The 18,021-nt window shown below is 35.1% G+C and overlaps 2 protein-coding genes across 2 annotated transcripts; one reads left to right on the plus strand and one right to left on the minus strand.

Annotated features, from left to right (window-relative positions):
* Positions 1 to 28: 28 nt before the first annotated feature.
* LOC135683237 (aspartate beta-hydroxylase domain-containing protein 2-like) lies at positions 29 to 3,110 on the plus strand. Its single transcript, XM_065198443.2, has one exon. It carries the CDS (start codon positions 102 to 104, stop codon positions 1,017 to 1,019), a length of 918 nt encoding a protein of 305 aa, XP_065054515.2. The 5' UTR covers positions 29 to 101; the 3' UTR covers positions 1,020 to 3,110.
* Positions 1,407 to 16,676, minus strand: LOC135683233 (E3 ubiquitin-protein ligase DTX1). The gene is made up of 10 exons (XM_065198439.2): positions 16,385 to 16,676; positions 13,391 to 13,735; positions 12,699 to 12,788; positions 10,751 to 11,212; positions 10,155 to 10,244; positions 9,644 to 9,711; positions 7,501 to 7,647; positions 6,822 to 6,983; positions 6,148 to 6,237; positions 1,407 to 3,316 (listed from the first exon to the last, which is right to left on the minus strand). Exons 1-10 carry the CDS (start codon positions 16,587 to 16,589, stop codon positions 3,110 to 3,112), a joined length of 1,866 nt encoding a protein of 621 aa, XP_065054511.2. The 5' UTR covers positions 16,590 to 16,676; the 3' UTR covers positions 1,407 to 3,109.
* Positions 16,677 to 18,021: the final 1,345 nt, after the last annotated feature.

Consider the following 18,021-nt stretch of genomic DNA (forward strand, 5'->3'; position numbering starts at 1 on the left):
CTTTTCTCACTACCACAGCTGTTGTCACAAAATTCGCGCCAAATCATGTTGAAAGACCCTCTGGTTCATATCGAGGCAAGGGAAACACATGCTCGATCAAGATGTCCGACGAGTTGGTAAACAAAGGTAAAACTTACAGACTTTCGTTCGAAGACTTTGTTCTGCTTCCGTTATTTGCTGTGCTTATATTCCTGAGTCTACGAATATGCTTTCTTAAAGTTAAACGCAGAATAAAAAGTCACGAAGAGAGCAAATGCCCTAATAAGAATTGCATTAGATGCAGAGGCCATGGAAACAAAGAAACTCTTCTGAGGAAACTCAATGCATTTAAAGAGCTATACAGTCTAGACGAAGAAGTTCTCAAACGAATTAGGAATTCAATCGAAAAATCTGCTGATAAACAAATATTGTCGACAAGACCTCAGCAAATGCCCACAGTGTTATATATCCAAGATCTCCAACCGATGACACCATTTCATGCTCTAAACAATGAATTAACGGTCTTTATGGACAAGAGCTGCCTCAGATCTGTTAAAAACGAACTGAATGAGATATTGAAACAGGAATATTTATGGTCGTACAATGAAGTTCAGTCAGGAAGTTGGAGACTTTATTACTTTTTCAACCAAGGAAACATGCAGAATGACAATTGCAGTAGATGTCCTGAAACATCTAAGATGATTTCGAACTTGACATCATTTATGGGTAACAGCCCATTTGGTAATGCTGCATTCTCGGTACTGTCTCCTGGAACTAGCATCAAACCACACTATGGTGCTACAAATGCACGCTTGCGTTGTCATGTAACTTTAAAAGAAGGTGCTTGTTGTAATCTCTTTGTTGGTAATGAAAAATTGGTTTACAAGGAGGACAAGATCTTACTTTTTGATGACTCATTCATACATAGTGTAGAACATGAGGATTGTGGTGAAGACAACAGAGTTGTGTTAATGATTGACTTGTGGCATCCAAGTCTTACAAGCAAAGAGAAAGAAGCAATTAACTGTATATACTCTTGAGGTTGTTATGGCCTAACCAGGCTATGATAAGGATTTCAAGGTTGTTAATTAAAATGTTCTTGAGTTGCCAAGATATACAGTCAAAAAACTATTTCTATAATATTTCAAAGTTTAAATTTTTGTATGTTCAGTTATGAACTTTATACTCCTAAATATTGAAATAATAAAATCCAAAGATTTTATATTTTGAGTTGAATTTTATTTTCTGTCTTGAAATATAATTATCTTGCCTAAACCTGGCTTATTTGTGAAAAAGGAAAAAAATGGCTGTTCAAACGAGAGGCAATTAATTTATTAGAACCTGTAAGGGTGCTGGGACAGTCAAGTCTAAAAACCAACAAAAGGCTACTACTATACTAGGGATTGTGCAAAAGAAAACATATTACATTGATTAATTCATTTACCAACGAAATCAATTCATTAAAATGAATACATTTTACTTCAGTATACTTCATCCTTGAAGATAAAAAATATAAACTGCAAGTCAGAATACAAAAAGGACTTTGGATTCTTTTTGGGAAATTTTTCAATTTTTCAGATCTATTCTATATATCTATCTAATGTTACCTGTTGCATTAGTAATAAAGAAACAATTTTCTCTACATATATTTTGTTTTTGGTAAGAATTTAATGATGCAGTGTAGTTGCTAATATTTTCCTTGACTGTACAGCATAAACCCAAAAAAAATCGTCAGCATTACTTGTGATGAAATTTTACTAGTTCTACTAGTTGCATTGATCATAACAAAATCAAAGATACAATGATGATTTCTTTTCAGAACTGATCAAAAATTTAAATAAAGTTTAATATTAAAATTAATGGTCAATCTGTATTCAAAGCAAGTACAAAGTTTGAACACAAAAGAAATCAAGTTTGCAGTGTACGATCTTACTTTACTTCTACAAAATATCTGCATAAAAGAACTAAATGTGTGACAACCTAAAGATAATTATAAACAGCATCTAAGGTCATAATTGAGTTTCATTACAGGTGTATGTACATAATGAGTGTAATCTAGTAAAATCTAGTTCAGTAAATTCTACATTCCTCAGCTTCCTCCTTACTTTTGCTCGCAACAGGAGTCAATAAGTATAATAATTAGTATTTGGTGGATTTTTTAGAAAAAAAAAATAACTTGGCTTACAGCATCATGCAAACAGGGTCTCCTTAAGATAAAAATGTAGGTTGATCAAAGTGCCAGGCACAGGCGTGTGTCCATCTGTGATGCCAGAACAACTCAAATGATGTGTGTGAGGATGGCTCAGTTGTTAGAGGCGCTGACAGACCCAAGGGTCCATGGTTCGAGTTCCGGCATGACCAAACTTTCACCCAGAGTGAAGAGAGTCACCAGCTCTCTGTAATTCCAGGCATAGGAATCATGAGGTGTGGTCACATAGAGAGGAAAGACCAAGACACTACTCGATAGGCATGAGCTTCTCAGTGCCCTAAAAACTACCTTCGGATGCTAGGAAGAAACAAATAAAAATACAAATCAATCAAACAAAAGACTAAAGAAAACCAAGGACCTACCAGAGATCCTCAGTTTCATTGGGCTGCCTTTTTCATTCTTTTTTAAGAGAATTATCAGGAAAATTTTCAAAAAAAATTGTCTGCATGCATGATGAAAAAATGGTGCTAATTTGTTTGAACCCAAGAAAAATGTAAAGATTATACTCATGTGCATTAGCCCTTAGTGAGGAATGTGATGACATAAAATCAAACTCCTTTTACCATAGTTTATCTAACTGTCTTGAGGTGATTGTAGCATTCCCTTTGACAATGGAAAACCTTCTATTCAAAAAACTAACTATGATAACTATGATAAATTCTCAACTGCCAAACAAAATTTTCAGTCTAGATATATTTTGACACTTGGCAGAAAGTATCCCTAAAAGTTTCATACTGATTAAAGAGTGGAATGGTTAGGGGCATGAGCTCCCACTGCTCCTGATTTCTATTGATCTATCTTCATAGGAGCATTTGGTTAAGGCACAAGCAAGCAGTCTCTTTGTGCCAAGGTCTGATTTTGCAACAACCATCTTAATTAAAACTCCTGTCCAATTAAAATTCTTGTCAAACAAGTTAAACTTTAGAAAACTCCTTGTAATTTCAGCTCTTCTAATACATTGTCTAAATAGTTAGGGTCTGGATATCCGTGCCCAGAGCTATTTGAAAATGCTTCTGTCTTGTGGTGTATTTCATTCCAAACTACAGCATCTTTGGTTCCATTTGTAACAGATGTTCCAATTGTGAAAATGAGTTTTCTATTCCATGCAGTTTGCAGCAGCTGTAAAACCTACAATGAAAGAAAATTTTTGAAGCTTTAGAGGCTGATTATAGAAAGAAAAACTGAGGCGGGAGCAGAGGGGGCAAGTTTCACCACTGGAAATAGTGAAATCAAGTAAAATCTCCTTATATAAAGAAAGTGAACTTAATAGACCTAAATCAAACAAGAAGATAATTTTGCAACATGTTGTTCATTCAAATTAATTTTGAAATGATATAATATATTATTACCATGCACAACTTAAAACCATAAGCTCTTAGCTAAATGAATAAATGTGCCTGTGTTTCTATGCATACTAAAGACGCCCCAGAAGCATAGAAGTGTACTTGAGTCTCGACAACGGCAATGAAGCACCACACAGCAAAAACGGAAATCTGTTTCTTTCAAGAGGACTATTACGTGAAAATATGTAACATTGCCTTAGGTTTGTTTCAAATGTCCGATTATTTGATGACTTATATGATGTTATTCAATTTAGGGACCTAAAAAGGTTCTGGCTTAAATGCAAATATATCAGAAATATAAAATCCATTTTAAAGATAGATGTTAGATGCTATAAATGAAAACAGATAGCATCTGAGACCAAAAGTTATCAAATATGAGGGTTATAGAAGACTGCCTTATGCGAGATTGGTTGTAAAATAACATTTAAACTTGAAAATTTCATTGATCATTTCTAGATCATTTCAAATACTATCTGTAAAATGATTTATATTTGTATCGTTTATATTCTGAGGCACACTTCAATTACATATCTTAAAAAGTCTCATTTACTTTCTCATTGTCAATGAAATGCCAGAAGATTTAATATAGAATTCGGTTTCATTGATATATACATTGATGTTCTGAGGGAAGTAAAGTGATTTTCTCGAGGGAATCAAAATTATATATCCCTTTATGCAAATTGCTTACCAGAGTCTATGGGGGTAAAAAGTCAATAACATTTGAGTAAAAGTTCCTTTAGTAGATGTGACTTAACTTTTCTACAAAAGTTATCTTAAAATTCATTTTTCAACCCTTAATTTCGAGTAAAGTCAAAATTGCCCAAGAGCAACTTTTTCTGGAATAGGTAACATTGCAATGTATAATATATTTAGCATCCAACAACATCTGCAAAATTCATTGTACTATACTAGCCAAAATCAATATCATAGACTTTCAGGTGCCAACCCGAAGTTTTATCATAGTGGTTGTATTTCAAAAGATTTTGATCGCGTCTATTCTGGTTTTGCTCCCACGAAGTGGAGTCACTAGACGGATTTAGAATATCCTAGACACAATCGTTCACATCTTCTTGTTTCACCCCTAACAATTTCCTCTCGGGCCAACTATCGACTTTACTGCCTCCCTCTTTCTCTGTGTCATGATACTTGTGCTCTCGACTTTTTAATTATATAGTAAATACACTCCCCTCACAATTTTACTCCCCTCTATTTTACTCCCCTCACAAAAGTATTGCACCACCTCGAAGGGGGGGAAATGGCGCAAGAATTATATAAAGCTATTGTTGTGCGAATTGATTGTTTTTAAGTGGCGAATGGGAATGTGTCGGAAGTGAAACATCCACCAATCAAAACTTCAATCTTTTTGGAGCACTTTTTTTAAAACAACAGTTTCAAAACGTCTTTTAACAGTTTCAAATTTTAATATTTTGACGGGAGCTATGAACTTTTGAAACCGCTTTATGCCTTCTTGAGTTGGTTGCATATAATTGGGCAATGTATTATTGTGGAATTTCATTCCAAACTTGAAGAATTCTTTTAATTAACGATTCTTTGGTTCTTCAAGAACCTTTTAAATCATGGTTCGTAATGTTTTTCATACGAAGCCAAACATCTTGTGATCCCAGTGTACTCCCTCGTCTTTTTCCCTGCCTTACCCACTTTTAACTCCTTTCTTCCTACATCATTCCTTGACTTATCTTTCCTCCCTATTTCGATCTCAGCATTCTCATTTCTGCCACATTTCTCTCCTGCCTCCTAATTAATGTTACAGTCTAAATCCGATATAGCAAAATACATAGGTATAGCCGCAGTTTCTTAGTCCTGTTCTCTTGTCGTAGCATTTACAATTTTAAATTTACCGTTTGTCTCAAGTAATATCGTACAATCATCAAGATTACTAAGCAAAAGGTGCACCTTTTTATATCCTTCACTGGACCTTTCCATTACATTTTTAAAGTATAATCATAAGTTGAGTTTAGGTCTGCCAAGTTACTTCCTTCCCAGAATGAATTGATAAGAAAATTGTACCTTCCCCTTCTGTTGCACCTTGTATTTTGTAACTTATTTCTCTACTCCTAAATTTTGTTCTGTGTTCATTAGGTGTTACCTATATCCTTCCACAATCATCTCATGTTACCTTGCAAATGTCCTGCGGATACTTGTACCTCTGCTTTGCAATGCTACTTTCTTTAAACAAACCACCTTCTGAGTCTAGGCCGTCGTAATAGTTTCCTTGAAATCGCAGGGCTTAGCATTAGCCAGAAAATGGGTTGGCTTGTTTTTGGAATAGTAAAACTATCCTAATATAGCAGGCTTTAAGCCCTACTTCCTCAAAATAGATGTCTTAAAATACGCATTAAAGAGGTATAGATTTGGCTAGTTAGCAATTAGTTCGCAATTCTAAAGAAAAATAAATCCACAGCCTTTAGTCAGTGCCTTGATAAATTTCGTACTTCGAATAGATCACTATTTCATCCATTCATTATTACAACAAATTTGTGTAAAGCTAAAAAAAATGTGAACGACATAAACCAGCTTTAAAATCAGCAAAATTAACTTTTCTGTCTAATTCTGTGGCTTTCGGTACCACCCTAAGGTGTTAAATAGCAAAATTACCTTCCTTCCTTTGTCATTATCTGGCAAATAGGCAACTCGGGGAAAACCATTGAGATGGTATGGTCTCCCAGGATTTGGATGCGCTGGACCCTAAAATTAAAAAAAATAAACACAATGCTGGGCACATTTTAAAGTTTCCATTTTATTGTAAGAAAAAACTTCAAGGTAACAAACTTCCAGTGATATTATAGAAACTGCAAGTCATTACTAGGACAGATAAGATAAATTGCCTGCAAAAAGGGGCACTGAAGCTACCCTCTGCCTCGAAGCCGCTTCTCTTGGCTTAATATAGTAATACTACCTTGCAGCCTAGAATAGATCGGATCCAAAAGTATCAAGATCCGATTCAGATACTTTACATGCATTTGCACGATATACGATCCAAAACCATTTAAGTATATAAAATGGGCAATGAGAAGAAGACATAGAAGAAAATTATGATAAACTATGATAGGCCTATTGAAAATGTGTAAATAACATTGAAAACAGTTATTAATTTCGATGGGAAAATAGCCGGTTACGAAAACTGATGTTGCGAGGTCAGAAATATGCAATGAACATAAAAAATTTTACTTTTATAATAATTAATAAAAAGTGTAATTTCTACATCTATAGCCTAACACCATCTATGGCAAATAAAGAAGTAAGTCAAAATGCAAGTAGAAGCAACATACTTGAATTCCTGGCTGAATATTATAGGTTATCTGAATGCATCCGTAGCCGTTGTATCCTGGTACTGAACCTGGTATACGGGCCACGGTCATCTGGCCAGGTGGTTGATTTCCTTGCTTCACACCATATATGGTTTTGCATACGGGACACTGGATGCTGTCAGCCTGTTCAAAAAATCTCAAAAGCTAGAGTCAAGCAGCCTTGTGTGCCATAAACCAAAATAACGATTTGAAAGTTTAAATTTTCACGATCATACAAACATTTTCATAAAAGAGCACGGATGACTTTATCGATCATTCATATCGATACCAAGCATCGCAAGAGGCATTTTGCTCAAATAGTGAGGCTTGATATTACCATTACAATATTAGCACAAAATATTTCAAAGTTTCAGTTCCTATCTTTTCCGCAGTTGGAGCAGAATTTGCTGCCATCTGAAATCGAATGCCCACAGTTATAGCAGGGCATGTTTTTACGAAGAAAAAAGAAGGTGGCGCTCGCTGAGAACCGCTGACCACATTCTTCCAATTATACAGTTTGAGGAAACTCGGCCCAGTGAGCAATTTCTTATAGCCGTGACAGCTGTGGGCCACCGTATTTGGGCCACAGTTGTGGGCCACCGTAATGGCTAGGCTAAATGCAGAAACCAGCCAAAGAATATCGCTAACAAGTTCCACCAACCTTGGGGCCATTGTCATAGCATTGCACCAAACAGTACTCATGAAATTTGTGTCCACAGCCCTGTAGCTTTATGACAGAGTTACTGCTAGCTGCCCCAAAAGAACTTGAAGTGATCCTAAGCTCATCGAGACAAATACAGCATTGCTCCTACAGAAGAATAAAACGTTTGATATCATTTCAAATCTACAGTATTGCAATAATATGCATGCAACCTGCCCAAAAAAGTTCTTTCGTTTCGTTTCGAAAAATGAAGGAGTGATGTTCTCGAATACTTAAAAACATGATTAATTTTTACATAAAGAAAGGAAAGGTTGAGACGAAGTTTTGAAAATAAATTAGAAAGTAAATGGAAAACGCTTGGATTAGAATAGACGCAGGTTTGATGTTTTTATGACCAATTAGTGAACTTGTTAACAGTAAATGAATATCAAAATTATAGTGATAGGCCTGAAGATCACAGATTTAGCTTTTTCGGCTTCGTATCTGAACAGCATAGGATTCCTCTGGATTTTGCGTTTTAGTTCAAAACAGAACTAAATGAAAGAAGAAGAAAATATAGAAGCACTTTTCACAGTGAAAATAAATATGAATATGAGGATCCTGGGGAAGATTAGTTGTTAGGCTACCCAGGTTTACCCTCTGTAAATAACGTTTATCTATCTATCTATGTTGTCGTATAAGAGCATGGGTATTTACACAAGGAAACTTATTCAGTTTTGGACTTGTCGATGAAAACATAACTAATGATAACATAATCAAATTGGTGCTATAAAGTTCCGAAACGATATCTATGCAGATGTCTAAAATACCTAAATGACACCCATTCGGCAGCCTGGGCACAGAATAGACTAACTCCATGAGCCTCTGTTTCGCTACTGCCTCACTCGTCCGTCAAGTGAGGTAGTAGCGAAACAGAGTCTCATGGAGGCACAGAATAAGAATATCATTATTCTGTAGCCTGGGTTCAACTTGCGTGAAAACTGTCCGCACGTTCGAGCCTCAACAAAACAAAAATCAAACCTTAACCTCATTGAACTCACAACGCACGTTAGATAAAGAACAAGATTGAATAAATTTTCATTGTCATTTCGATGGATTAATCGGCACATTGCGATCTGAATCCTGGCACCATTCCTTTTCTCTAGCACCACAGACAGTACCAAAATAAAAAAAATTACTTAGGAGCATAAATAGAAATTTGGCGCCAATATTGAAAGACGAAGTGTTCATGCCGCTAATGCTTATGATATTAATTTTTATCTGAGGCTACTAGAATTTGTAATTAAGAGTTTCAACATCAGATTAGAAAGAAAAGATTCTACTGGCACATGAAAAAACTCTAATATGCGCAAATAACTAAAAACTCTAATAAGAAAGTAAAAAATAGTCAATATTTCACAATAAAAATTTCACTCAAAACAGCTTTTTAATCTTTAAAATGAATAACTGATATTTCAAGAAAACATTAATGCACATGTCAGTTTCGCTGAAAACTGCCTAAAGTGCATTTATGCAGCGTCAAGTTGATGCTGTAAAAAGTAACTCAGAATAAAGTTTTAATTCTGGCGATTTAAGTAGCTAAACTCCTTTCGTCTTTCCAGCCCTCCATTTTCCATCAAAGAGCTTCGACAAAAAGTGAAAGAATATTTATGAAATATTTTGGAAAAAAGCTGCCGCATTGATCTGAAAGGTATAAAAGATGCATTGCTCTGAAAACAGTGATATCTATTTCGTTAACTGATCTCATCTCTAACATAAAACTGGGCTTGTCTTACCTATGGATACACATCTAGTAATTAATACAATGTTCATCCAAACGCAGGCCTAGTCTAAGTGGGTTTATCTGTGAAATGAGCATTTGGTAACAGATCAGTCTGTGTATGGGAAATACGTGGGAAATATTGAAAAAATTAAAGAGGTTGAGATGACGCAAGGTAAAGAAAACTTCATGGGCTCCGACACAGGATAGAGAGTGGAGGGGGGAGGCATTTTGTGCAAGGTTATATTGTTTTGCAAAATAAAGGGGGACATGCCCCCCTGCCCACGTCTTCGTCGAAGGCCCTGTAGTCGACCAAATAAAATGCTATATCGGAAAATAATAAACTGTTGACAAATGCTATGGCAAAGTTTCAACAGTACTTACATCTTCGTCGACAGAATCACATGGCTCACAATACTTTCGCAGTACTGGATGAGTAACAGGAATTTTTTCTAGAAAAAAACAGACAAATTATACCAGGCTTCATCTTTCTTGAAGCCTTAATTTGACAGATTTATTGTGATGCCTCCAATCACTGGCTTTCAGCAAAACATGTAAGTAATGAATCTGGGCATTAGGGCAATTTCTGTTAGGTGGTTATCTGAAAACATGCTAAAACCATGGCCATTGTAGTTTAATCAGTGCCTTGATTTTGCAAGTCCCACCTTCAACATTCTCTAAACTTCTTCCGTCATTCATTTTTAGGTCCATTTGATGTGACTATAAGCGAAATCTACTGTTCGAAACCTTTAGACTGAAGTTCCTAAACATAAGCTAAAGGATCGAGGAAGCATAAATCACATGATAATATAAAATATACCATACAAGACTGGCTCATACTTTGAAATATATGATTGAAAAAACCTAGGATAATTCTGAACCAAAAATTATGTACTTAATATGTAGGTTTTTGTTTCTTTAGTTTGACTTCTTGGTGGATCTTTGTTTATTGCTTGCTGATTTGCATACTCTTCACTTGAATTTGCTGCAAAACAACAAAAAGTTTGCCTCATACATATCTCATTGAGTAATTCCTGCTAAGAACTACACTTCACACGGAGATGTAACTAGAGATACCATCTGATATGTGCCTTCTTCCCAAACCTATATTTTCGTCGTCGTTATGTTGTTGATTTATCCATATTTTACAATTACTTCTCAAGCGATTAAAGAAAGTTCCCTTGGTTTTCTTAGACAAGCACAAAGAAAATTTTCCCCACAACTCATCTTTCTATTCCAGAGCTTTTAAACTTTGGAACCCTTTACCCCTCTCTTGCTTCCCAAATTCTTAAAACCTGTCGTCTTTGAAAACTAGAATTGACAAACTTTAAATCAGTTCCCTCTCTTCTTATGCCCACCTTCCATTCTCTTATTAGGGCTTTACTATAGGCCCCCAAGACTCTCCCTGAATACCATTTAAAAAAATGTAACATATTCATAAAATGTTTCGAAATGACTACTTAATAGAGAATAATTCCATTAAAACAATACATTCAAATAGTAAATCATCTTCCTGTTCCATTGAGTCATCCCTATCAGCTTCATTATCAAACTTTGATGCGAATACATGTCGAACTGCTTCTTTCAAAGGTGCCGCAACCCTTGCTTGTGTGGTCAGATTCTCTCTTCCAGAGTGAAAGCCTTTACTTTCACTAAAATCTTCCTTAACAATTGCACAAGGTTTTATCATTAATCTTCGTCTGATGTCTCTAACAGTTCCATAAATTTGGTTTCTTTGTGTCATTGATGCGAAGTAGACGGTATTGGGGATAGCAAGTGAAGTATACAATAAGTTGAGTGTTGCATCTCCATTTTTATAACATTTTTCTAGCTCGCAAACAGTCTCCTCATCAAAATGTTGCCAACCTGCATCGTCCTTCCATTCCCAAGCAATGTTCTTTGCAAAGGGAACATCATCAGAATTGAGATGTCGCCTTACATTTGGCTGATATCCTGAAGGGGTAACATTTGTAATTTTACTGGTGCAAATAACATGGGGGCCTGGAGGCTTGAAACATTTCTGGGAATATTTGTGGATTGGCGGCTCTTAACACTTTTGGGAATACTTAGGAGGGGCTCAGCCAACCATTTTTTGGCGCAAAACAGATTTTTTTAGGGAAAAATGAACAAAGGAGTATTTTCTCAATTTTAAAGACGGCATTAAATTTACCTTTATGTTGCGTTTAATTGTCAATTATTGAGGTCGAAATGCATCTTGAACACCTTGCAACGATATTTTCATAACACTATTTTCAACTCAAATTTTGAACTACCTCTGTGTTAACTAATAGTAGTTGCCTATGATAATGTTTATCTGCAATTCAAATTTTACATTGCAAATTTTATAGTTGAAATTTAAAAAACACGGGGAAGAGGACTATACTTGGCCACGTGGAGGTAAAACAACAATCTTAGGAGTCCATGAATTTCATGATATACATAAGCATTTTGATTAAAACAAAGAAAACATTAAATATTTAGAGTTACAGAGATTGTCTATTTTCCAAACCTTGCCACTCATAACAACTCATAATCTTGGAATAAATTGTAACTCATAATCTTTTTAAAAAATTATCATTGTAAGTGTAATCTGAAATTGCCGAAAATCATTGCATCTTTTAAAACATGCATTTACATTTGCCATATGATATGTTTCTAGACACAACTCCTACCACTTCTGAGATAATGTGGCTCATAATATCTTTTAAAAACTAATAAATAATGGAGTCAACTAGATAGGGTTGAAGTTAGGGGCAATTACTTTTATAAACACTCAATAAATGTGTGAGGCAAGCAATAATTCCTTTTCACTTCTGATGAAAATTTATAAACATAACAAGCTCTGAAGGTCTTAAAAATTGACAAAATAAAAAGTGGGGGAGCCTTTATTGTGTATTAAAGAGTAAGAACCTTTTTCATGAGTAAACTTGATGGTTTTTTGTCAGTGGATCTGACACTTCATGTTACCTGTCATGGGAAGGCCTTTTAAAGGTAAATGAATGTGTTAACTAATCATTATTCTGCTTATTGTTCTCCCCTGTCTCTGCTTGTCCATAATCTGGCCAATGAGAGTTCATAATTCTAGTTAATACATACAGTTTAGGTAATGAAATAATAAAAACCTATCTTCTAAGTAAATACCAGAGAATAGAGCTTGCAAAGATAATAATTAAAGGACTACTGTTGTTTTGGCTTGGCTAATGAATAATTGATCAAAGACCAAATTGCATTCCTGATTTGATAAGAAGGAATGACTTTGCCTCAGCAGATGGGAAAAATGACCTAACCCTAAAAAATCATATAGATAATTTTTCTGGATAAACATAAAGAACATTACCAATTTTGCACTTTATTTTCAATTTTGATAAATTCTAACAAAATAACAAATATTCAATAAAATGATCTTTCCAAGTAAAAAAAGGGTTTAATTTCTGCTTACCAAAAGTAGATGATATTGGCTTGACAATCCTTGCCCCTGCAATGATGTTTCCATTAACTGCATTCTCTGTATTGCCAGCAGCTTCATTTACTAAAAAGAAACAAAAATTTGAGGGAATATGTGGGAAAATATTGCATTTATTTAGAATGGAGCACTATGCCAAATGAAAGCAATTCATTTGAATGCCCCATTTGAATAATTTTGTAAAAATCAGAAACGTTTTACAAATTATAAAATAATGCAAAACAACAATGTGAAACTTGGAGATGAGACAACTAAGTTCCACTAGCAAAACACCCCTACTTGTCAACGAAAATACAAAAAGGGAAAACTAAGAATTGTTGGTGGTGCGGTGAGATAGTGTGGAAATCATGGCAAGGTAAAGAAAGTTATCAAAAGAGAAATATTTGGTCTTTCACAACTTTCTTGCTAATAGTAAACATTCTGTACAATACATATTTAAATTCATTAAATCCCTAATTTTGAAAAACAAACAGGAATGTTTTGCAAACATATTTTCAAAAATATATGTTTTCATAAATGCATCAAGACACAATAAACTGGTCTAATTCAACAAAATTGCTAATTCCACAAATCTGACAGGACGGCATTACAAACTAAAGAAAACAAAGTGAAGTATAGGATGCAAGTAAAAAAGGCTAGTAGCTATTTTAGTTTAGGATGCTACTCACATTTGGATTTTTTTAAAGAGACAATTTCCCTGTGTCCAAATTTCTGCACTGGACCAACAGAGCCACCAATATATGGAACTTTAACTTGCCTTCGTCGTAACTTACTAGCTCTTTGGAACTTCTTGTTTACTGCAACCATTGATGTTAATGAAATACTTATGTTCAAATGGCCAAAACTTTTTAGATCTATATCATTTGTGCCAGTGTTATAACCATCCTCAATGCAAGATGATGTCAGCACACCAAATTGTTGCCAGCCAAGGTCACTATGGAACTCCCAAACAATACCAAATGCAATGAGACAATCATCAGGATACAAGCTTCTTTTAACTTTTCTTAATCTGCCTACAAATGGTAGGAAATTTCTATCTATGTAAATGATAGTTCAGCACTTTTATATTTTTCATCTAGTAGCAGTTTTGAAATTGATCTACATACAAACTAAAATGCCACCATTGTGTAGACAGAAGGAGTTTGTAAGGATCTTGTTTTCTCTCTTTATTAATTTTTTATAGGCATGCAGTACTGATTGACCAACTTTTCCACTCTTGTGCTTGCGCTTTCAACCCATAACTGAGTATATACTTTCCATCATGTTCTTTTGGACCCTTACTCTGATGTTTTATTCTCTGAGGAGTGTCAGACAAAAAGCTTTTAGTAGTATGTTGTGAAATGTTTTGCTTTTTTCAAAGCCACTTTTATAATTCTTTCGATCTATTCTCTCAGAGGTGTCCCCACTGGACTCTGTCCACCACAGTTTTTCCACAGGTTTATTTGTATTTTCTCAAAAGCAGTTGCAAAAACTCAGGGGTGGGGTAGGTTTGATTTTTATTGAATTAAGCAATTGATTGTGTTCTTTAATTGCTAAAAAGCCTAGTTTGCCAAAAAGATATTGTTAACAAAATCAAACTGATCAGCTTTTTATGACAATTGAGAACCTGAAAAATAATTTTTCCATAATACTTCAAATTTTCCTTCTGGTAATTTAGTCAGCAAATATAATACACACTGCACTGTTATACACAAGTGACACAGGGGCCATGCAAGGGAGGGGGCTAACGAATTATGGCCACATATTATTTATGATTTATAGCTTTCTACTCTAAGGCACAGCCCTTGTGAAGACATCTATCCCTGGTAGATGAATGATTGCTAGAAACTGGTACAAATAGCTGCAGAAAATTATGCCCAAGGCTCTTAGGTCAACATTATATTTTTTCATCTTCATAAATAGTGTACTACAAAGCAAACAATACTTTTATAAGTTTCATTTGAGAAAACTTCCATATTTAAAGAAAATAATATGATCTATTATGATCCAACAAAAGTGCAACAAGTGGACTTTTTCTAAATTTCAAGTGGTCTAAAGTTCACATTTCTGACATTTTCAAAAATGTATTCTTTCTTTATTCAAAAAAGCTTTTGACTCTGTGTGACATCAAACGTTGAAACAAAAATTGCTAGCATATGGGATTAAAGGTAAACTATATGATATACTTTATGACTACCTCAGAGAAAGGAAGCAATACGTGGTAGTGAATGGACAATCTTCTGACCACATGGAAGTGAAATATAGGGTACCCCTAGGCTCCTTACTCGGGCCAAGACTATTTGCTATGCAAGTTAATGACCTACCGAATGTACCCAGCAAAGGAACACTAGAGATGTTGACAGTTGATGCAGAATATTACTGTGTTGGGAAGACGGTAGATGAAGTGATGTCACTATTGCAAACTGGTATTAGAGAAATATCAGAATGGTGCAAAAGCAATAGTCTAACAACCCACCCAGAAAAATCTGAACTAATGATAATATCAAATAACTGAATCAAAATGTTTAGGGTTGTCCATTGACTGCAAACTAACCTAGAAATCTCAGGTGGCCAATGCAGCATCAAAAATGGACAAGGTAGTTAAGCAATTTAAAAGGTTCCATTCACTACAACCAGAAGTCCTCGAAAAAATCTATTTCCTGGGTATCCTACCAAGCTGCACCTACAGAATGGCTATTTGGGGAACAAGACCATCCTTGGAACCAAATGAGACAGTTCACAAGAGAGCAGCAAAGATAATACACAAGCTGCCTAAATCAACACCTGCTGATAACGTTCTTGAAAAAGCAAATTGGAAAACTGTTGATTATATCTATAAAAGACGCATAGCTTGCCTGACTCACAAAATATATACAACAACAAGTGTCCTAATGCCCTGAAAGATTTAGTGATAGAAACAAAATTTCAGAGATCATCTAGGAACAGTTGCAAAGTGGAACTCACCCAATCAAAAACAAATGTTGGCAGAACTTGTTTCAAGCATAGGGAAGGGTTAATTTGGAATAGACTGTTGCCATCAATAACGATTCAGGAAAATTATGAAACATTTAAAAGTAAGCTATCAGACAATAGCAAAATATTAGATAGCATCTCCTTTGGACAAGCATCCACCATATCGTATACTGACTCAAATTTTATCTACTTTTAAATTTAAGAAACCACTCATGTAATAAATTAGAATTATCAATTTATCTAAGCTATCTAAAACTTTTTAACCTTTATTTTTGAGTTAATTAGCAGGTCCATATCAGCGAAAGCTGCCATTTTGATGACCTGCATTATCAAATGAATAATGTATGTATGTTTGTATGTATGTATGCCCCTTCTCCAATTAGCTCTTCCCCAAATTTGAAAGAGGACATTGCAAATAGCCTTTGTCTTCATAAGCTGATCCCAACCCAATCTTGTATGATGAGAAATACGATTCAAAAGATAAGCAAGAATTTAGAGGTAGATTAAATATAAAATCCCTTTCGTAATATCTCAAAGTAATATATAAATACTTTTCAGAATTTAAGAAAAATTTTTCTGTCTTTTCATACAACAACTTACGATAAATAACAGCGCTACCCCTGTCGTGCTTATGAAATCTTTTCGCTTTTGAGGTATTCTTTATTCAGTTAGCATAAACTATTTTCATTTTCTAATACAGAAAAACTTACCAAAATAACTAGATTTTTGAGTCATAGATGTTAAATCAATTGTCCAGGCAGAAAACGGATTTCCCAGTTTTGAAAGGGAAACAAGGCTACTACCCAAACATTTTTCTTGCTCGATTAAGTTGCTTGCCTTCTCGTGGTACGGCACGAAGATCCCAGGATCGTTTGTTTCCCATTCCCAAACGACAACACACTTTTTTGACGCCATGGTTTATGAATTTCCTTCACATTCATGCATCCTGTCGCTTTTTTCCAACAGAAACCGATTACGTCAACTGTATCTTCCTGGCTTCCGAGAAACATTTTCAAGCATACGCGATCGAGGCTTGGATCAGAGCGGGGCTTCCAAATTTCCCGCACAATTCAAAAAGTTTGAGACTTGAAATGAAGTAAGCTTTTGATTGAACAATCAAGATTTAATGTTGCCTGTGTTCCCATGCTCCCTGATTACTTTTAGAAAGTCTCCCTATACTAAAAGATATTACTTTCGTGCTTCCTAATACAAAAGTTCGAGACTATGTCAAAATGTTCCCTTAAGGTTACGGTAAACGTTTCCTTGATGAAAACATCATTTTTTCGATTTTTTCACATTCAAGTAGCCGAACTTTCAAGGCACACAATGATACCAAATTTGAAACAAACAGAAATTTTGAAAGTGGAAAAAATCCCATGTAACCGAAGGTTTCCATAATTTCTTTATCAAAACTTTTAGTTGAGGCCTGAAAATCTCTTGACCTGTTAAGCCGATTATCGTTGCTTTGCGGTTGTGGTCGCATGTCTCATTTACAATATCGCATGGCACATCCATATATCCAATGTACGGCCGTGTTTATTTAAACAGGCTTATTGATCTTAAATCTTCAAGTGACTTGACCCGGATTACACTGTGGTTTACGAGTGTATCTTGCAAGTGCGATCAGTAAAATCCCGTTTTCTCCGGACTCGAAATTCCTCTACATGCAGGTACAAAAAAGCTATTATGTACCCAAGGAACCAATCGAATGGCTTGAAAATTTGCACACGGCCAGGGCAGACGTTGGGCAAACAAAGTGTGTCTCAAAATTTTTTTATTTTCTCTGGTCCGTCTTTTATACCCAAATACAGCTGCGGGAGGGTGGAAAAATTATTTGCCAATTTTTGACAGGGTATAGTTTCATAAAGAGGAGGAATTTAAAAAATCTGAGACACACTTTGGTAGCTTAGGACCTGCACTTCCTGCTGGTCTAAGTCAGATTTTGTTACCTCAAACGCAAGGGTACATAATAGCTTTTGAAGGTGGTACACTTTTTGACCAGTAAATTCGCATGGAAAATAACATTTAACATTATTTGCCAATAATTTCTATCTGGCTAGATACGCCATAATCTTGTGCATCGAATGATATATAGTTTATCCAGATTTCTTGAGCCGTTTGGCCTTTAGGAAGGAAAAACCAATTTTCGTGTTCAAAACGTTTACCGTAACCTTAAATGAATAAATAGTACCAAATCTCCATTTCGGAGCAGTCACTTTTACCCAAGTGCACTGGGGAAAATACAAAGGTATTGGTAGTGTTATGCCTTTTAGTTTATAAATCTGTCCACATATTTTTGTATAATGCTCAACACTTTTGGATTACTTTTTGTCATGTTTGTAAAATT

This window comes from Rhopilema esculentum, chromosome 7, assembly GCF_057945365.1.
Source record: "Rhopilema esculentum isolate cy_ngs chromosome 7, ASM5794536v1, whole genome shotgun sequence".
Lineage (NCBI taxonomy): Eukaryota > Metazoa > Cnidaria > Scyphozoa > Rhizostomeae > Rhizostomatidae > Rhopilema > Rhopilema esculentum.